At 40.7% G+C, this 21,893-nt stretch overlaps 1 protein-coding gene across 5 annotated transcripts in view; it reads right to left on the minus strand.

Moving 5' to 3' along the window:
• The window catches only part of LPIN1 (lipin 1), a 52,758-nt gene extending 31,540 nt beyond the window's left edge, over positions 1–21,218 (minus strand). For 2 of the 5 annotated variants that reach the window (XM_042839826.1, XM_042839858.1), the window contains exons 1-5: positions 21,124–21,218; positions 5,568–5,768; positions 4,166–4,261; positions 3,061–3,395; positions 2,550–2,669 (exon numbers count right to left, since the gene is read on the minus strand). In XM_042839826.1, coding sequence (XP_042695760.1) covers positions 2,550–2,669; positions 3,061–3,395; positions 4,166–4,261; positions 5,568–5,768; positions 21,124–21,201 — 830 coding nt within the window. In that variant the 5' untranslated portion in view covers positions 21,202–21,218. Of the gene's footprint in view, positions 1–2,549; positions 2,670–3,060; positions 3,396–4,165; positions 4,262–5,567; positions 5,769–7,044; positions 7,119–12,880; positions 12,952–21,123 lie in introns of those variants that run through there. The other 3 variants (XM_042839848.1, XM_042839834.1, XM_042839841.1) reach the window with 3 other exon arrangements.
• Positions 21,219–21,893: the final 675 nt, after the last annotated feature.

A 21,893-nucleotide genomic window follows, 5' to 3' on the forward strand; every position in this document is an offset into this window, starting at 1 on the left:
AATTAGGAACTTGGACTGTGGCTAGCAGCTCTATAGCAGGAAACCACAGTTATCTAAGAAATACTTCCTACTGAAAGCAAGGAAAGCCCAAGAAAACAGCAGTGTGATCTGCAAAAAAAGTCCTGACTTGACTGAAGTCAAACAAACTGCAAAAAGATAGGCAGAAGGAAAGGGAGGTACTTCATTTACATTCCAGAACAACTGTTCAGAATTTGAGCTTCCTTTTGAGTGGTCACAGTAGCATTTCTGATCTCATACAGAGCAAAGGAGTTGTAGACAGAGAGGGCCTTATCTAGACCAGTCACTACAGCACTTTAGCTGCAAGTCTCAACTGCAGGACAGCTAAACTCCAGATCAAATTTGATGGAGCCATACAGGGCACATTATGTGTTCAAGGCCCACTTGTGCACATGCTCTACCTTCCCATGAAAATACTGGGGAGAACATCCCCGACTACCCCAGGATTTCACACAGAGTAGCTGTTGTTATGGCTGTTTAGGCTATAAAAAGTAGATCTCCAAGCTGGGAAACCCTTAAGATTTTCAGTTTTTAATACTACCTTTGGTATCTAGCTTGGTATCTATGTTGAGATAAGCAACGTGCAATTTAGTCTGATTCACTACTCAAAGCTTCCCCAGCACTAAAGGAGAACCAAGACCATATTCAGACACATAATTTAGAAGGTTTTGCTTAGTTGCTGTAACATCTCTCCACTAACTGGAAAGAAAGTGCCTGGCTGCAGAACCTTGAGACACCTTGAACACAAAGGCATCTACAAATATCTGTATCCACTTTCAGATTTGTAAGAAGTCCAAGGTCAGAGGATGCCCACACTACAGCAAAGGCATAACTGTGGGTCTCCCAAGTTTTAGGCTCTATCTGTTGTGCCATCTTTCCTCCTAAGATGCACCCCATTCCAATCCAATGTGCAGAGAGTATTTCAAAACAAGCAACAAGAGAAAAAGAGGTTCTGTTTTGACATTTGGCTCCTTCCATTTAAAAAAAAAAAAAAAAAAAAAAAAAAAAAAAAAAAAAAAAAAAAAAAAGCAGAATTTGTATTTCTGAGTTTTAAAGGATGTGTTTTGCTTTCACTTTCGCTGGTGAAGAAGTAAACTCCTCAGGAGAAACAATGGATAGAAATGCCATTTAAATACATATTAACTGTAAAAAGACACATGGAAATGCCAGTCTTCAGAGGACTGCAGAACTTCACTAAGTTCCTTCTCCTTTTTGGGGGGTATCATCTTAATAAACTTATCTTTAAACTAGGTCTTCAGTGCCCTGATTTGATGGATACATTAGCTACCCTCATTCAACGTGTGATTCAAGGCAACTTACCTCTAGCCAGTACTCACAAAGAAGAGAGGAAGTGATTTCCAAAGTCACTTTAATGAAAGTGTCTGGGTTAGCAATGAGTACAGTTATAAATACAGCAAAGTTCACGTGCAATTAATGCGCCAAGAGCATATTAATGCATTAAAAGCATTAAAGAATAGCACAGAAAAGTGGGAGAACAACTGTTCTACCTGTCTGGAGGAGAAAAATGAGAAGACTGATGAGGACAAGAGTTAGATAGGCCACCATCTACTGGAACAGTGAGAAGAGAGGATTGCCCTGTGCAATCTATAGGTTTACTGGACAACACAACATGTTGGTAAGAAAAAAGAAATAAAACAGTGTCATTATTCACAACTAGTGCTGATTAACATAAGCTCTTTGTGTATTAGCTATGTAAACGATGAATTTACATCTAGAGTTTTTGAAATACAGAATATTGCAATCCAGAAACAAACAGAACGTACAGTAAAAAAAAAAAAAGCCACTGAGGAGGCAGGGTATTGACACATACTATCACCAGCTAATATCAGTAAGCTATACAGTCAGTGCAGAAAGTTTATTATAGAATGCAATGTAAAACATCTAAATTAAGCCTCTAAAATCATTTCCTTGCTTTCCTTTCTTCCATTCCTCACCCACAGAGACAGTTCGTTAAGACATACCATAAAGTCTTACTGATACTACCCCACTTGAAGTGGTGTACAGCCACATAAACACACACACTCTTCATTCTTATTTTAATGAATGCAACTGACAACAAGATATCAATTTCTGATGGTATTTCCCAAATACCAGGAATGGACATGAACATTCATTTAAAAAAATAAGTATAATCAAAGTATACTTATTGAGTATACTCAAAGTGCTTAAAGTTTTACATCTCTGCATTGACTGAAGTGCTTAGAAAGTGTGTGCATCAGGTAAAGATTCAGCTTTGACAACACATATATCCTCTTTGAAGTACACACATCTGTTAATACCACTGCTTGCACATAAGTATTCTTTAGAATTTGTGGGCCTGAATTTGTATGCACGTGTTCGTTGAATCAAGGGCAGAGTTAACCTGAAATTGTTCTACAGTATGTGATTTCATCTAGCAGTTGACAGTGATCACATTTGTTGTCAAAATTTTCGTAAGACTTCATATAGCACTAGCATGTAAGAAATTAATGAAAAGAGAACTATCTAGGACTGTACCATCAGAAAATTACCTTTGAATAGGTGACCATTCCCCATCCGAACGAGGGTATGATGAGGACTGAGAATAAGTAGACACAGCAGGTGCCTTTATATCAGATACATCATCAACAAACACATCCGGAACAAGAATCCTAGGAAGAGACATGACATTAAAAAAAAAAAACATTTTATTACTCAACCATTACATACTACAAACAGCTGGGGTGGGAGTAAAGGGGGGAAAAACACGTACTGCAAAGAAGAATTGACTTAACCTGAAGTAAAAAGACAGAGACATGTCATCTGATTCACACCTTCCTAGCCCACAGCATGACTAAAGACTGTTTTTTGTTTTTTTTTTTTAAGTGGCATTTTCATTATTCCTGATAGTAGCACTCTGATAGCTTTCTAGCCAAAAGCTGTTTCTTAGAGAGAATGTTTACCAGCCATGTGTACCAACTTCAAAATTACTGTCAGAGGTACAGAATGGAACATTAACCCTGCATTAGGTTTCCATTATACATCTCCATTCCACTGTGATACCTTGAATTGTCCAATGGTTCCTTTTCTTCCTCTGAGCTAATCTCTATAGGAAACATGTCTTCATCTTCTGATGTGTCTCCAATGTCTTCTCTTTTTAAGCTGTCTAATTTGTGGGTAGACTTCCTCCTCTTTTTCCTTCTCTTTTTCACAGAGCTACAGACTGGAGATGTTTCATTACCAGGCTGGGATCCATGAGCTTGGGGTGGTACTTGTGAGGATACACTGTTGTCCAGGTTTCTTATCCTGTCAATTGAGTTCCTCTTCAGCTGAGCTTCCATTAACACAGTTCCCTCAGACAGAATGGGGGACGTAGAGAGATGATAAGGAATTACTTCCTGAGAAAGAAATCCAAACCATGCAAAAAAGTTAGTTCTTCTGTCAGTCATAAATATAGATCTAAAATCCACACACAATCAACAAAATTTAAGACATCACTCAAAAGTAACAATGATTTGATATCTGGAAGCTCAGCAAGATTCCTCTGTAGAAGAATTTGAGAATTCATTCCACTTCGTACAGTAACAAAAATTAAGGGCTTTACTGATAGATTACTTCACACAGGGACTACTCAAAACAAGTGTGACCGTAACTTACATAGACTAGTACTTAATTCCACAGTTCAAGAGCAGAAATTTTCATTTAAATACAATTCACATGAATTATAGTTGCAGGATCATGTCTTTGGCGAGTACCACAATTACTCTGCACACAAAAGTTTACAAGGCACATGCACTTTATGCTGGCAGTCTGCTGAGTATATGTGTTCAAAGTCAAGATTTCTGAGAGAAAAAAGAAGCTGTGAAAATACCATCCTCTGCTGTACGCATCTTTGGATCACATAAACTGTGTACATGTTATTTCTGTTCACACACTGAAATGCATATAAGCCCCTAATTTTTAGTTATGTGATGATTTTCTTCAGGTTCTTTCCAACCTCAGCAATCAAGAAAAAGTTCAGTACTGAGTTCCAATAGCAGAAAAATATCCAGAAACTTTCAAACTTACAGAATGGATAAAAATATATTTTTCAACAAAACCTCTAAATTCAGAATTGACTTTGAAGAGTAAGCACTGTGTTTTAACAAACGGGAATTTTGATTCTTACCTGATCGTTATCCATCTCCTGCACAAAAAAGGCTTCTCCATTGTCTCCTAGTTTCATGTGCAAATCTACAGCCTCTCCATTAATTTCTATGTCAACCTGGAAGTCAGTAACATTTTTGAAAATTAAAACAACATTGTTTTAGATACACAGTTCCTGTTCAGCTATCCTACCTTTTGTCAATGGACAAACACTTCTCAGTGCAGCACAGGAAGCCTCCTCATTAACAAAAAAAACCACTCCACTACACTTGTGAAGGGGTAGGGGAATTTTCTTGCCCTTCACAAGGCCATCAGTTTTCAGGATGCTGCCCTAACTTATTCAGCTCATTGTTGTCTAGCTCCCCAGGAATGTTTATAGCCATTACATAAAGCCCTGAATCTTTTTAATTGAAATTCTAGATGCTTCATTTGCCACATAAATCTTTTCTCCCTTTTAATTCACAGCCTAATTTTCCAGAGTGCAGAAAGTGCTTTCACTTACAAATTTCTAATATCCTGTCTTTCAAATTAATTAAGTACTATGAGAAGCAAAAACAAAAGTGTTTTTTTATTCTCAACATGATCCACATATTGATTTCTTCCATGCATTTATCTTAGAGCTGTACAGCACCAACCATTTCCATTTCTTCTCAGGAACATTTCTCTCTTTGCTTATAACCATTTTTGCCACTAACTTCTTTTTCACTGTATTTATGGAGGGAGACTTGGACAACCTACATTTACATTTCCAGAAATTGTACGTGTTTGGCATAGGAACAATTTGAACTGTTATCCATTTTAATTGTTTGCATTCCTTTTTGATTTCGGTAAGACTTAAAGAATGATGACATTTCAATTTTTCTGCTGAATAATTACAGATACGCTCTCAGCTCAAACTATATGTGCTTATGAATTATTTCCTAAAATAATCTGTCATGCATTAGTCACTGGCAACTTCTGATCCTACACTGTATGGCCAGGCCGTTCAGCTTGATTACATTTATCTGAAGTCCTCATTGCTTTTTCTAGCTTCAATTTGTCTTAATATTCTTTACCTCAAAAATATTACTTCATTGTAAATCCCTTTTTTTATAAATACCAATGCACATAGTATAAAAAGTCATCTTTCAACGTAGTCACTAATGAAATTGAGAATATGCCCAAATTAACACAAAGTTCTGCTGTATTAAAAATAAACACTACAAATTTCATGGTTCCTTTTTATTATTACAGTCAACGTCTTATAAATTATGCTTAGAAGTGTGGCAGTCTGTAATAACTGTATTAAGTGAAAATTGCTTCAATTTGAGCACTTTGTAAAGAATGTCCAAAGAAAATCTTGTCTAACATACAGAGTATCTAGTAAATTTCATACCACTGGAGTCAAATCACAGACAGAAAATATCCAAAGTGTCAATTCTTACCACTTTCTCCCTGGAACGCAGAACTCCCATTTTCCCAAAGCGGACGTGGAAAGGAGAACACTGAAGATTTCCATCCGGCTGACGTACAACAATTACATCAATACATCCCGACAGCGTGGCTGGGTTTAGTCCCTTGTAGAGCTCCTTCACGGTTACAAACACTTGCCCTGCTAACTGTCCAACGTAGTTCATGGTTTGGACCTGAAAAGCAACAGATAAAACAGATTAGGTTTAGAGCTCTGCTTTATATTGTAAAGACATTTGAGATCGAGACATTTTACATTCCAGCAAGGGTTATTCTCTTGTTTCATTAATTAATAACTTCACATGAAATCAGGATTTCTCAACGACTTTATTTAGAGCTGACACAGGTGTGGAGAGTTATCAAAAAACAAAAACAAAAGAACCTTTTAACTCTCAGAATTATAACAGCTTCCAAAAGTTTGTAACATTAGTTGCATTCAAAACCACAGTCAGACTTTCAGACTGCAGCTCGTAAGAGTTTCTACTTTATCGCTGAAGAGAAAAGCATTATTGCAGCATAAAACATCCCCTCCTATCATTTATCGTGCTCTAAAAATGGAATATATTTTTCTCGTATTTCTACAGGCTTTTAAGGGCAGGGCAAGGGATGATTCTAAGCAGATCTCCTTTTTCACTGCATTAAAGACAAAGACTATTCTCCCACTTAGCTGAGATTTCTGCTGTTAGAAGTATATTGTAAGACACATGTGCATAAAGAATGCAATATGTTTCGGCACTCCAGAGCTTCTGAACTTTGGAGTGCTTTCTAAATACAACTCTACCAATCTTTTAGAATATCTTTTTAGTACAAGCAAGTTTATAAAAAATGAGGCACGTGTTGATGGTTAAAGTGGTTGGCTGCTTGGTTTTATTTCCCTTCCTCTCCCAATTAGTATAGTTTCCTCCCTTTTTAATACATATTCTCATCACACGCAGTCCCTACACAAGACACTCATAAATCCAACAAGTCCTTTAAGGGGTCACAAAATATGAATGAGTTTAAGCAGATGCTCTCCAGAGCACTAGAAACTCCATGGACTGTGTTATTTCCTTTGTTTTTTCCAATACCTCTTGCAGATCCTGAGATAGTGATTTCAAGACTGCTCTTGTAGGCTCAGTACGTACACTTAGAATGCCTGGCATACATGTCCCTTACAGGGCTGCACATCACCTGGATACCAACAGAGAGGGCAGGCAACAGTAAAACTCACACTGCTGATGAGAACAGAATCAAACTCAGTCTGAGACAGTCACTGCATTGAGCTGCATAGCACGCATTAAGCAGCAGCTCCAACACAGGCTTCTTTCAGCTGTGCTCTCTTGGTAACAACAAAATGATGCAAGTATGAAATGATTCAAAAATAACTCTGATTTTTAACAGTGATTTATACTTAGAAGAGAACAAACAAACAAACCAAAAAACAACTATTAAAAGAATGCCATGAAAACTGACCTGTCTATTTCAAAGTATTTGGCACTACACAAAATGTTAATGCTGAAATCCGTAAATCTGCACTCAGGCACCTAGGAAGTAATAAGTCCACTGATAAGTCAAAATGTGAAAACTTGATAGCAAAAGGTCATAATATTCAATGCTCCAGTATCCAACTGGCAGCAGCATCCTGGGCTCCTACAGCAAGTGTATTAGTAACATACTTTTCCTAAATGTAAATCCAGCAGAGAGCTGTTGCACTGAGAACTTTAAACTCATGATGCACCTTGTGTTGTGTCATAATTGTTGGAACAACAGATTAGAAAAGGGCTTCTAGAGTCCCATGTACCACAGCCCTCCTTAAAGGAGGGGCAGCTCGGCCCAGAATCCCAATGGAGCTCTCACTGCCTTCAAGGATGGAGATTTCACAGCCTTACCAAGCATCTGTTACCACATCCTCATAGCGATGATTTTCTACCCAGTATCTAACTAGAATTTCCCACAGCCTTGTGCCCTTTGCCCCGTTTTATCACTCTGCACCTCTGAACAAATCCTGCTTCCATGGTATTCCCAGCAGGTTGCTGACTGCCCTAAAGATTGAGCAGAATTAACTTTCCAAGACTCTCCCTGCAAGTCGTAAACTTTAACCCCCTAATTATCTTCATAGCTCGCATGTGAACTCTCCAAGAAGCCAGCACTACACACACACTGTTACTGTTAGTAGATTTTTTTTTAGTTATCTCTGCTTTGGAAAAATACTTCCAGTTTCTATGAAGGATTTGTCTAACCTAAATAAGAAATTTATTTCTTGTTGTGCTAGCATTAAACTTAAAGCTGGCCACATTTAGATTCCAAATTACATGGTTTATTTGACACCAGTTGACGCCTGGCCTGCATAAGCAACAAAATTTCTAGGTGCAACACAGATGTGACTTCCTTTTCTTGGAGAAGGAGTACTTGCTGGGACTCGATATACACCTGCTTTTTTGGAGGGTTACGGGTAACCAATCCAAACAAAGAGAACTCACATCCTCTTAACAGGTTACATCAGCAGATCTCCTCAGCTCCTCAAAGGAGAATTATGGAAATGCTCTCGTTCATGACAGATCCAACCACGCTGCCTGCCCTGTCTTAGGGCACAGATTATTTTTATGCTGGTGAATTAAAAGTGAGACGCTATCCTCAAGCTCTGTGACCAAGTGGAACAGCACAGCTTGCTTCCATACAGTGCAAGCCTCTTATCCCTACAAAAAAAAAAAAAAAAAAGCCACATTCAAATAGTTCACTAGTGCCAGACATTAAGTCCAGACTGGGCTGAACCTGGCCCATGCTTGTAAAATCACTGCAGAATTAAAAGAGGATGACAGATTAATCCTATGGGAATCACACAAAAATGGTTTCATATTTCCAACATAGAGAGCAAAAGGGAGTTCTAGTAGGGGGATAGTTCAGAAATGGGACTCAGACTCAAAATATGGGCCCTTCTTTCCTAGCTTTTGCACAGACCCACCAAAGCTGAAATTGATTGGACAACCTACAGTCAGGCAATACTGTGTCAGCACTCCAGGAAACCAACATTCCTCAAACCCCAGAGAGGCTGCCTGTGGTTTTGGTTTAACATTCACTCTGGCATCTCCAAGACATCTTTCACACACTAACCAGGCAGCAGTGACTTCAGCAATAAGCACAAGGTTTATGTCATGGGTTAAACCCACTGCCTGGTTGTTAATCACACTGGATTTAGCAAAACTTGTTTTCATACTGTGGAAGCAAGCTAGTAGACAGAGCATAAACTATTTTTCGCTGCTGGGAAAGTTCAAAATCCTTTCGATCAAAGCTTTCAGCAAGTGAGAGCAGCCTGTAATGCTTCTGCCATTATTCTCAAATGGTCTGAAACACTCCACAGACCCAAATGATTCATCCATTATGAAATTAAAAGTATTTTCTAGCATCATTTTTCATGTCAAACTAACTAGCATCCCCTGCTGAGGGAATAACTCCAATTTTTTTTTTATTAAGACAGCCATCATTTTTCAGATGTTATTGTTTTGTGGAAAATACGTAAAAAATAAAGCATTGGGTGCTACATTATTACTTAAGTATGTAACTTTACAAAGAGTAGCCTTAACAATATCATCTTCAGTCCTTCCTGAAGCTCCAACTCTACTGGATGACCAATCTAGTTCAAAAGCACCACCACCTGAGTCATCTGCTTCTTTTGTACAGGTACACCAAGCTGTACACACACATTGAGAAAGCTGGTAATTGCACCCTTCCCGGCCCCTTCTTTGCAACCCAGCTTTTCCCCCATACCATTCCACCTTTCTTTTCTGGACACTACACAATAAAACACTGAAAGTTATCACAATTAAAGACACCGTCACTGTGCTCATGTCCTAGTAAGTAAAATCACATCACAGATCTCATCGTTTGATTGCTTAGACTGAATCTATTCAAACTACAAAAACCTGGTATATTTTTGGCACACAAGCACTCTCCCAAGCAATTCTTGGGTAGCTGGCCCATCAGTAGCAGCAGCAGTTCAGACAAACAAGAGATGACTCCCAAAGAGCAGTTTAGATGTAGTCACCTTCCTTAAAAGTTAAGAGAGCTTTAATGCACAGATGCAAGCAGACTAAGCTAGCTGGTCTGTCTGCCAAGAATGGCCTTTGGCATCCTTTTATGTGTTAGCATGAGTAAAACATTTAGGTCCCTTTCAACACTTTCTCCAGAGTTCTGCAGTTCCACAAACTGCAGAATTTTTTGCAGTTGCACAAAGAAGATGTGCAGCAATGCTAAATGTAACACAAACAAAATCCGCAGCACAAAGGAACATACCACATTACAGACACACCTTTTCATTATGGATTTAAAACCTTATGTCATGATGAGACCCTAACTTTCCCAATAAATTTTCCTTATAGCTTCGAAGTGGTGAAAGGGAGCCAGCATTCAGTTAAGATAAATCACCGCAGCACTGCAGCTCATGCCCACACTATGACAACTTCCCAAGCCTGGTCTACATGGTTCCTTGATCTACTCTTGGCTTTTGTTATGAAGATGCAAAGCTTGAGAGAGACTGGATCACAGCTGGGGATCAAACTTTGGCTCCTCCAAGGGAATCAATCACACATAGCAGAGCAATCGGCAACACTTAAGAGACTCCTAGGTAAGTAATGACTTCTATCATTTCATTATGTGCCAAACATTTCTTTTCTTGACTCTGAAACAACTCAGTTTTGTTTGCAGTATTGAACACCAACCTCCTCTACAGCAATTAATAGAATTCTTCAGAATTGTATCAGAGTTTATATTCTAAAAACGTTGATAACAATATTATTCCAGTAAGATTCTCTGGAGGGATTTTTATTATTTTTTTTTCCCCACAAAATTAAAATAAACCCTTCACATCTATAGAGTAACTGCCCTAGCAGTGACTTCCTAACTACTAAAGCTCATGAAAACTAATATTCTACTCATTTAGAAGTGGTATTTCTATCTATTAGTAAATGATTAACATCTTGCAAAGTCATTAATGCTGAGTCACCACCCCATCCAAACCTCCTAAGTTCCACCACATTTCTAGTTAGACTCCGAAAATCATTAATAGCTTTTGAAAACCTTTTTCTTCATTACTTGCTGGCTTCTACATCAATCCAACCCAGGGTCTTGGCTATGAACCCCACTGTGCAGGCACCGTGTGGGTTTGTAGCAAGTCTCAGTTTAGGTCCATATTTTGCAACAAGATCCATATGTCATCTTGTCCAAGTTACTAAGGTTGAGATATAGAGTGTGATTTAACTCCCACTAATGTCAAGTGAGGTCTGTTACATGTGGCTACATCATATGGTAACAAGATACAGACAAATCTTGCTAAACAATACTTATTTCCTCCCCCTTTCCCTCCTCCCCTCCCCCTCCATCTAGGAAAGGGAACCTGGACACACAAGCTAGAAGGAAGCCATGAGCAGCCACATTTCTGATATGGACAAGTTGTGGGGGTGCAGTCTGCTGAACAGTGCAATTCTGGTTGTTTCACAAATAGTATGACAGACTCTAGACCAAACCTGATTATGCACAGTTTTTCCAGATCTCACCACAGTCACAGCAGTATGAGACAGACCATATTCCTGCAGGTGATTTGACAATGCTTCTGGTCAGCTGGGAACAGGTGCAAGACACTTGGCTCTTCCCGAACTAGAACAGAACATGCTGTATGTGGCTGGCTTGACACCAGAGTAAGAGCATTCTGCTTCCTGCCAGCAGAAATACTTTAAGGTTGGGATTATTCTGGGCTTAATTCTATTAGACAATTTGACTCCCATTTGGAGTTAGCCAAGAGCTGTGACTTCTTATAATGTCCAAGAAGTCAAACAGATCAAGTGTCAAAGTTATCCCCCAAGCTGCAAGTCATCCCCAGAACCTGCTTATTCACAGATACAGCCTTTGACTATCTGATGACTGTCCTACTTGTTATTGCTGAGATTCTACCACAATCTCTCCCATTTGCAATACCACGTTTCTCATATACTTGAGCAAGTTCCCATAAATAATAGCATATTTCATTGAGAGCACCTGAAATCACAGATTCAATCTGAAGACTACAAACACGCCTGTACTGAATCCTGGCATTCAAACAGAAGGAGGACAAGGCTGGCTTCTCGTCCCATAGCCAGCGTGCCTGAGCCCAAGTGAACTATCTCATGATCAGTTTAAGTCAACAACTGTAGTCCCACACCAGCCTCCCAAATGCACATCCCCAGCTTGCCTGTTGGGGACCACTAAAGCCATACAAATTGACACCCACTTGAATTGGTACTGCACAAATACGATCAAACTTCACAACAAATTGAAACTACAGACCAATGTTTGAAACCAAGAGCTTTTGAATCAGGTGGTGAATATTATGGAAGATCACGTCCTGTGCTGCCCTGGGCTACTGTTCCAATGTCAGAGCAGGAACACAAATGAGAGAGGAGGCACAGCTGTAGCTCTATTCCTTGCTGACTCCTCACATGACTAGCATTCTCTCTTTCAGTGGGACTCAAAAAAAAGTTTTCTTTCTGACTATACTGCCCTGCTGTCAGAGCTTAAAGTAAGCATTTACTGCATTCCAAATTTTTTTAATGATTGCTGAGCGTACGAGTGCTCAACAGATAAACAAACACATACACCTGCACATCTATAGGTATGGAAAAGGGCTATAACTGAAACTTGCCCAGCTCCCTCACAACCAGACCACACTGAGCCAGGTAAGCAGATGCTGACAGGTGACACAAGCTACCAGAAAGTATCTAAAACCATCAGAAGCTATTTTTGTGTCTTTATACCTAAAACCATCACATTATTGAACCTCTACCCTATCATCTCCTCACTTCTCCTCCAGTTCCTTTCATGGCAACAGGCTCTGTTCACTGTAACAAGAGCATCTGGCTTCTAAGTGACAAGACAATGACAGCAAAACCTTACCCACAGACACTAAACATTTGCCAGTAGTTGCTGTCTGAGACAGCACAGACACAGATAAAACCACCGAGAAAACAAAACAAACAAAACACCCCAGACCGCAAACCAAACCAGAGGATAATCACAGAACAGAGACTCCCGACAGCCAAGTTGAGCTGTACGCACACTGCCGGCACCGTGCCGGCCAGGCCCTGCCTGTGACGCGCACATCGTGCCACCTCCGAGCAGCGCCTGCCAAACGGCGGCGAATCAGAGCGCTCAGCAAGGAAAAGGAGCTGCCCGCCGGAACCGTGGGATGTCCCGGGCATCCCACCCAGGCCGGAGGCACCTGCGGGTCATGCGGCCTCCCTTCCCACACGCACGGCCCCGAGCCCCGGCTCTCGGCTCCCACCTCCGCCGCAAACCCGGCAGCAACCGCCGGACCCAGGCTGCCTCGGGCCGCTCCGCTCCGTTCCCCGCAGCCGCCACCGCCTTTGTGCGCGCCGCCCGCCGCCGCCACGGCGACGCAGCCCGGCGGCACCGCCCCGGAGGAGGGACCGCGGCGGGGCGGTGTGAAGGGCTGCCCGGGACGGCCCTGCCCACATCGGGCGGTGGGGCGGACCCGCCTCCCGGCCTGATGGTGGTGGTGTGACACGGGGGCGGACCGCCGTTGTTCCGCCGATCGAAGCAATGGAAGGAGGCGTGGAAGCCAGCCGCAAACGGCCCGAGGGCGGCGGTGCCCGTTCGCCCCCCCGGAGGCTGCGCGGTGAGCGAGCGGGCGGGCGGGGAGCCTCCTCTGCATCGTCACTTACAGCTGTGTTCTCTCTCCGTTCGGCTGTGCCCTCAGGCCCAGAACGCTCTGTACCAAAGGCCGAACTAGGAGATGAGGACAGGTCGGTCACACGGCTGCCCCTTTCTGTGAGGGGGTGTCTCCTTGTTGGTTCCCTTAAAGTCATTGTTTCAAACTTGCAGTGACAAGAACAGAGATAGCTTATGGTGCAGCTAACTAAATAGGGAAGTGGATGTGCACTGCTAAAACTACCAGATAGTGGGATCTCTCATAGCAAGTAGGAGGGGATGGAGCTAAGTGTCAAACAAATGATCAGGAAACAGTAAAACACAGGAAAAAAAAAAGAGGGCATAGAACATGCATAAGGAAGGATCAAAGTTCATAAATGAGCTGGAGGAGAGCCTGCCAGATTTAGGCTTGAAAACTAGTTTTTTCAAGGTGTTTTTCATGTGCCTACATGTTCTGGTCCCCACCATGTAGCACAGCAGAAGCCTGGGGAGAGTTCCTTGTTGAGCAATCAGCAATTAAGTCTTCCATTTTCTGTTAACTTTCCAGTCATACTGTGAAACAATCTCCTTGCAGTCTCCCCTCATCCCTCACCTACTTGTAATTCTTTGCAAGGTTTTTCTTCAGCAGTTCTTTCTCCCGTTCCAACTGTGTTTGCTAATCCTTGTGCAAACCACAAGAACTGCTGGATGATGAGACTGATGCACTCTCACATGCTCAAATTCCTGTTTGCTGGAATTCCTGTAACTGGAAATTCTATTTCCAGTTACAGAGCTACATGAACAATTTCATCTCTGCTTTAGAACAAAAATTCAGTGAAGGCAGTTTCTGCCGGCACACAACACATATGGGTGTTTGCTTATTCCCCAAAATAAAACAATATGCAACTGGGTCAAAAATCATAGACTCATAGAATCATAGAATTACAAGGTTGGTAGGGACCTACAAGGTCATCTAATCCAACCGTCCTCCCACTACCATTGCTACAACAAGCACTAAACCATATCTTGTAGCACTTCATCCAGACGCCTCTTGAACACTGCCAGGGACGGTGACTCCACCACCTCCCTGGGCAGCCATTCCAGTGCCTGACCACTCTCTGAGAGAAGAAGTTCTTCCTCATGTCCAACCTAAACTTCCTGTGCCACAACTTGCAGCCATTTCCTCAGGTCCTGTTTGCTGCCTGGAAGAAGAGGCAAACCCCTCTTCACAACAGCCTCCCTTCAGGAAGTTGTAGAGTGCAATGCGGTCTCCCCTGAGCCTCCTCTTCTCCAAACTGAACAATCCCAGCTCTCTCAGCCGCTCCTCACAAGCCCTGTGCTCCAGACCCCTCACCAGTTTTGTTGCCCTTCTCTGGACACACTCCAGGGCCTCAGTGCTGTTCTTGCAGTGAGTGGCCCAAAACTGAACGCAGTACTCGAGGTGCGGCCTCACCAGTGCTGAATACAGGGGATGATGGCCTCCATGCTCCTGCTGGCCACACTATTTCTAATGCAGGCCAGGATGCCGTTGGCCCTCTTGGCCACCTGGGCACACTGTCAGCTCATGTTCAGCCGAGCATCAACCAGCACCCCCAGGTCCCTTTCTTCCTCACAGTCATCCAGCCACTCAGCCCCAAGCTACATGGTGTTGTTGTGGCCAAAGTGAAGGACCCGGGACTTGGCCTTGTTGAACCTCATCCCATTCACCTCAGTCCAGAGTATCTGTGCTTTCATTTCCCATATAATTCCTTGTCCCTATAAGCACTGAGATGTGCTGGTGAATAGTCCCATCCCTGACGTAAATACAAGAAGCTGTGCCTGTGCCAGCAGTGGACCCTGACCAGTGCTCTGCTGCATTCATGTGGAATGCAGTTCTGTATTGTGTTCCCTCTGAGTGGGTGGTATCCTCCAGCCCTCACAGTTCTGGACTGCTTTAATGCCACCAAAACTCCACTACAGGCTTTCACTACTGTATTTATATAAAAACATAATTGTAACACACTGAATCAAAGTCACTATCTTTCCACAGCCTTTACACCACCCACTCTTCTCTGCTGCTCTCAGAAATCCAGAAATGAGAGCCTCACTGTTGAAAAGTTGTGTCCACTTATTTACCATGTTCAGCCACCTGCTGCTTGATCCAGCCCACAAGTAAGGTTCTACATTTTTTTTAAGGGTTTGATGTGCTAGGTCACATTTTCTCTTTCTGTGTTGCAGTGCAAATATAGCCATGATACAAGTGAGATACTGAGGAAAGTGCCAAATGCTTGCTCCGCAACTATAAGATTCTGCTAGAAGCACGACACCATCTTAGTCCTGTTTAGTTCTGCTGTTCTTGCTGATGTGACCATCATCTCTGAGGACACTGTTCCTCAGATTACTTCTCAGAACAACTTCTGCTGACTGATTCTGAAATCTTTGCTCTTCTGGTATTCAACTCGCTTCAGCTCAACTGTTCTCATCAGTGACATCTGTTTAAAGAACCAAGCACTAGTACATAGTCTGTCAGACCATACAAGCTTTAACATGGTCATGGATGTAGGTTTGGCTCAGTCCCATGTCTGGGCATAGTTTGGAGGATAGTATGGCCACAGACCATACAAGACTGAGAGGCACACTGAAGTTATGCACAAAACTGCATGTCTGAGGGAGTTGGACTATATGATCAAGAAGCATGCTATGCCCTTGCAAGAGAATAATTCATGGAGTGAAAAAGTTTTGAATCAGGTCATTTTCTTCTTTGTTTTCTGGAGGCATGTTTGGGCAACACAAGTTTATTTCCTAAGTTTTGACTCTGAAACTGTCCACAGACTTTCAAAGGACCTGCTCACAGAAGTTTTTTTCTTTCCATTCCTTCTCTGATTTGTATCCACCTATTATGACTCATTTAACACTTAATTCCTGTCCCAAAGAACTTACAGGTTATCAGTTCAGTTTATGTGCATATGGTTTTGACACAGTGCTTCTAGCCTAAGAAGTAGGTTCATAATTACTCTGAAAAGACAGGTTGCAAGAAATTTGACCTGTGTAGTCTTCTGATAATTAATAAAACTGGCTTTAAAAAAGCCAAAAAGAAAAAAGATTTAATAAAACTCAAGCATAGGTTACTAGAATTTAGTACATATGTTTATGCAGAAGAAAAAAGAAGAAAAAAAGCCTTCAGTTCTTGGGGCATTAGATCTTCCTGGCAAGCATGTTGGCCATTCAGAAAATGAGCACTCAGACCAGAAAGTGATTTAATGCATTAGCTCTAATGCCTCTATTTCCACACTGAAACTGGGATACATCTTCAGGCATATAGTGCCTGGGTTATGAATGACTGCAATTGTTAATGCATACACAATGTCCATGTAAAAATGATTCCATAAATAGAGAACTTGAGCTTTTAGCTAACTTATAATGTATTCATAAGCAAATATAGCTCTGGAATCTGGTGCTGTTGTCTTGATAATAAACTCAGTAGCTCAAGCTGTATAAACTGCATAAGCAGTATAAGAGTTGATCTAGTTTTATTCCAGTATGAGCATTACAAAATCTGGCTCTCCAGTTATCTAATTAAATGTTTCAACATCTTAATAAAATAGTAACTCTCCTAATTTAAGTAAGTAGGTATTTTTATACTTCACCTACAGTACCTTTGATGATCTACTGAATCTTCCATCTCCATCATATTTTTTCCCTTTTATTTTCCTTCAATTACCTGGCAACTCATTTTTTCCTTTCATTTGAAGGCACACTAGTGGTGGTTATTGTAGCATATAGATGTATGTAGAAGTTACTTAGTTGTAGTGATTTATAAAACATTTTTCTGTCCTGCTGGTTTTTCTTTGTCAGTTTCTGGAATGGTCTGTTCCCACTCTGTCAGTGTGAGGTTCTTGAAGATCTCAGTAGAATACAACCTCAGAAAGAGTAAGAATGCCATCCTTATCCAACATAAAGCCATACAGGATAGATTTTATTCTTTATTCCGTATGAAGCCATCTTGCTTCTGTCAGTGTGTTCAGTGTGTTGTATTTATATATGTATATACCAGCTGCAGAGTTTGCCCCACCTGAACTCTTTGCCCTTTGCCAACTTCAGGTTTTGGATTCTGCTTTCCATATGGTTGTAATTGCCTGCTGACACGGTCAGTCACGCAGGTGTTACACAACACCGTTCTGACATCATTTCTTATCTTCCTTCTTTGTCCTCACTGTTAAGAGGTGAACAATGACATCATCCTCAGGAAGATTACAAGCTCTTCAAAAGGACTATAAAGTCTAAGTCAGTGAGAAGGTGGAGTGACAGGTGAAAAGGGAAACTGTGGGGATTATTTTGTCAAATGTAGGATTGCAGTTTTCCAGGAACAGATACAAACGAAATTAGAGGCAGGGCAGGAGGTATTGATTATTTACCAAAATGTTCATCTCTAATGCTAACACGCTTATCAACTGTCATGCCGTCAGGGCTTGTATTGTGTAACCAAATTTGGGTTTGTACCAACTACTTTTGGACTTGGTTTTGTGATGCACAGTTTTCTACCTACCCCTCATTGAAAAATACTCTCAGAAAAGAGATCTGTAGCCAATGAACTACTCAAGAAGTGGGGGTTTTTCCATCTCAGTATATAACATCTTGATAATGAAACTTAAATGAGCCTTTCTTTTCTCTTTAGATCCACCTCAAACCTTGCAAAACCATGAAAATCTCAGTGCTTCCTTTATATCCCAGGAGCTCTTTCCACAGTCAAAATACTGGGCTACCGAGGAACAGTGGCACGCATTGACTCCTGTGATGCAAACATGGCCAAAACAAAAGAGGGGAGGAATATTCAAGAGACACACAAGGGAGGCTAAATATATCTATCAACTCTTATGGAGGTCTACTTGTAGTAGTCTGGTCTTGTTACAAAGTGACTTACCTCCAAATCTGTAGCTTAAGCTCTCTAAATATAACCCTTAGAAATCTTAGAAAATCATGAGTGCCAGTAAATCAAAGCAATAAGAATGTATGAGATTACAGAGATAACATCAACATACTCTTTCCTTAGCCAAAGCCCAGAGTTTCCAAGTAGACATGTTCAAACAAAGGACTGCACTCTGCTCAGACAAAATACATGCTTTTGTTTAAAAGTACATGCATATAATTATCTTAGCGAACAGGTCTAGAAAGTTACTGCTTGGAGTCTGTAAAGCATCACATTGTGATGCCCAGAGAGGTTGTGGAGTCTCCTTCTCTGCAAATATTCAGTACCCTCTTGGATGCCTTTCTGTGTAACCTACTGTAGGGAACCTCCTTTAGCAGGGGGTTGGATTGATCAGCTCCACAGTTCCCTTCCAGCCCCTAAAATTTTGTGATTTTCTGATTCTTGAATATTTGAAATGGTAGTATGTAGCCAGGTTACAGCATTTTTAAAAAACATATCTGTATTTCTTAATAAAGCTCTTTTCCACTTTTCCCAATTCAATCCGTGCAACAGGTTTGGATCCTGCACCTCCAGCTGAAACATGTCAGCTTTCCTTCTTCAGGGCTTTCTGTAACAGCAAGTCAGGAAAGAGAGTGCAAGCCTGATCAACAGCTGTGGCCCTCACGTCTTTCCTCACTGTCTTTTTGTTCATTCCCATGTGCTGTGAGACCTTAGCCTTGCAGCAGCACCTAGCAGCACAGGTTTCCAATCTCTCTGATCTTTAGCCTCTGAATAAGTATTAGGAGGTTTGCAGGGAGAGGTGAAATACTGTTGTGGGGATAACCCATCTTAGTGACATTTTCTTTGCACTTCTCCTCTTGGGATTTTAATGATTACAGTTTACGACAAGCATGTATTTGTTCTGGATTTGAAGTGTAGTCATCCTTTGAATGCCTGTAGCATAGCAATGTTTAATGAATATATGGTGTTTAAACAATCTTTTAGTTGTGCTGTCAGAGCTAACTTAACCATACTGCTTCTAGGATCATTTATTCTCAAAATTATATTGTTACTGATAAAGATAATAACTGAGATTGTACTGAAGTCCTAGAAACAAGTTGAGACATAAAGTTAAATGCAGTCACAGGGCAATGCTCTTTAATTACTTGCATCGAGTCCAAGTAGTTAATTGGTATATAAAGTTTACTGCAATCTTTCTCCTATTTAAGCGTGTTCACTGGTTTAGGCGCAGGGCATATGGAAAACTCTCATTGGTGCCTCTGAGTCAAGCATTTTAAAGCAGGAATACTGTGATTTATTTCAGATTGCTACTTGCTATCTTTCTTTACATAGGTGAGAACATACAGATATTTATGGGACATTGCGTAAGGAATAGAATTCACTTATGATTTCTGCATCTGGAGTACTTAAACAGTTAGTATATATGATTAGCTTTGCAAAATCATGAAAGTATTTTATTCCAGTTTCATGTTCAAATTTCTATGAATGGGAGAAGTGTCCATGATAACTCAGTAGTAAATGCTTCGCTTCAAATATCTTGATGTCAAAACAATTGTAGTCTCTCCAAAGGTGTCGTGGCAAAGCGGTCCCCAAACATGCTAATTAATGTTATATTAGAACTGCAATTAAGCAGAACTTAATTTCTATCATTATAAAAGAAAAATTTGGAAAACTAAACTTAGGTTTGATGTGACAAACAATACATCAGCCAAGTTGAATTTGGAAAGGGAAGTGTTGAATACAGAAACTGCAACCTGCATACTTAAAGTGTTTTCCTGATTTTTCTGCTTTACTGAAAACTAAACAAAAACTGAAATTTTACCCTATTGGGAAATTTCACTATCTAAATATTAACATTTAAACAAAGACTTTGACACATAAATGAATCTATATATAAAACACGCAAGATTTTTGCAAGTGGAACACCTGAGGTCATTATGGATATATAATCTGGCCAAAAAGTGTGATGTATTTGAATGACTCTCAGGAGGCAAAAATCCCTTGTAAGGAAATCTAATTCAACACTGAACTGAGAAACCTAAAACAATTTTAGCTGGTCAAGTATTAAAATAGTGGAAAAGAAACCCTAATCAACTCTCTTCCCTACTACCACTCTCTAGAGCCTACCCTTACATAAAAGGTAGTGAAGGTCATCTCCATCTCCATGTTTTTCTGCTCACAATATGAAAAAAGCTTACAAGCACTGGCACTTACAAACATGAACTTTTCTTAAAATATATATATATATTTCAGTTTGTTTTTTTTTTTTTTTTTTTTTAATAAAACAGCTGTATTCAGGAATTAGCACATTGAGAAAATTATTTCTCCCTGCTCCATAAACTTGTCATAAACTTGTGTTTCGTACATACAAGCATTTTGCATAAATCCATGGGAATCATTTAATTCAGTGAAATTAGTTAAATCCATTTCATTAGGTCTAGCACATTCTGGAACAGAAAACCTTTGTCCTGGCAGCCTGTATGCTTTACATATTCTGTTATGCAAACTGAGAATGTCAGAGACTTTGCCCTGGACCTGCTACCCTTGTTACAGCTTACCCTACAGTTTATTGCCTGCAGACAAATCTACAGACCATGAATGGTCTCAAACCTAGCAGCTTCTGCCTACAAAAGCAAGACAAGCTCATTTTACTATTATTTGCAAGTTAGCAGCATTGTGCTCAGCAGATCATGCACAAAGAGAACTCAGGCCCAGCACTCAGTTCACACAAAGCAGTATAATCCTGTTCAAACCGGTGACCTCTGTAGATTTAAACAAGCAGAGGGTCCTGCTCATTGTTTGTAACAGGTGAATTGTTTGTTTTTTTTTTTAATAAAAAAGCTAATCTAGGCAAGCAGATGGTGTTTTGCATGAAGCTCTGCAGCAGTGCAAGAAGCCTGGTCAGAAAAAGCCCGGTCAGAAAATACAGAAAATAATTCTATTTAACAGAATTTAAAAAAAAAAAGTCATACCCACAGGTAGCTCAGAGTCACATCAAGGTACATGCCTGCTTCTGATCTGGCCTCCTCAGACACCCTGTTTTTCCCCATGACCACCCACACCCTGCAATTTGGGCACAAACAAAAAAGCCTGCCTGTGTAGTCATCCTGCTGCTATCAGATGCCCCTCCCCTGAAGCCATCGGTGACAGCCCAGCTCAGTCATGCTGTATGTTTTGCATGTTGTTTGCATGCGATGGGATCATGCTTGTTGATCACCTATCTTGTCCTGATCAGATATAATTTAGCCTCTGTAATTCTGTTTCCTGTGGCAGATTCTGTTTGATGTCTTTTTGTCACTTTCTGTTTCATACCTTAGGCTGCAGAATTGCTCACAGACAGTTTAGTGCAAACGTATCTTTTGTCTGCAATATCCTTTCTATATTCTAAATTCTGGTGGTTCACTGATTCACTTGACTTTTCCTCCCTGTAGCATGTATTAAATATTGCACATCTATAGAACTGTTTCCCCATCTTCTTTTGATATTTCCATGCTACATTATGGGTAGTCTAGGGAAAAGTGCATACTAATGAGCTATAAAAATGAATTCAGATTTTTTCCCAAACACAACATAAAACCACAGAGTATCCTAAGTTGGAAGGGATTCACAGGATCGTAGAGTCCAACCTCCAGCTCCACACAGGACCATCCAAAATCCAAATGCTGTGTCTGAGAGCAGTGTCCAAACGCTCCTTGAACTTCAGCACTCAGGACTGTGCCCACCGCCCTGGGCAGCCTGTTCC

Source organism: Centrocercus urophasianus, unplaced genomic scaffold, assembly GCF_019232065.1.
Source record: "Centrocercus urophasianus isolate 14NV4802_14NV808 unplaced genomic scaffold, USGS_Curo_1.0 seq_10, whole genome shotgun sequence".
Taxonomy (NCBI): domain Eukaryota; kingdom Metazoa; phylum Chordata; class Aves; order Galliformes; family Phasianidae; genus Centrocercus; species Centrocercus urophasianus.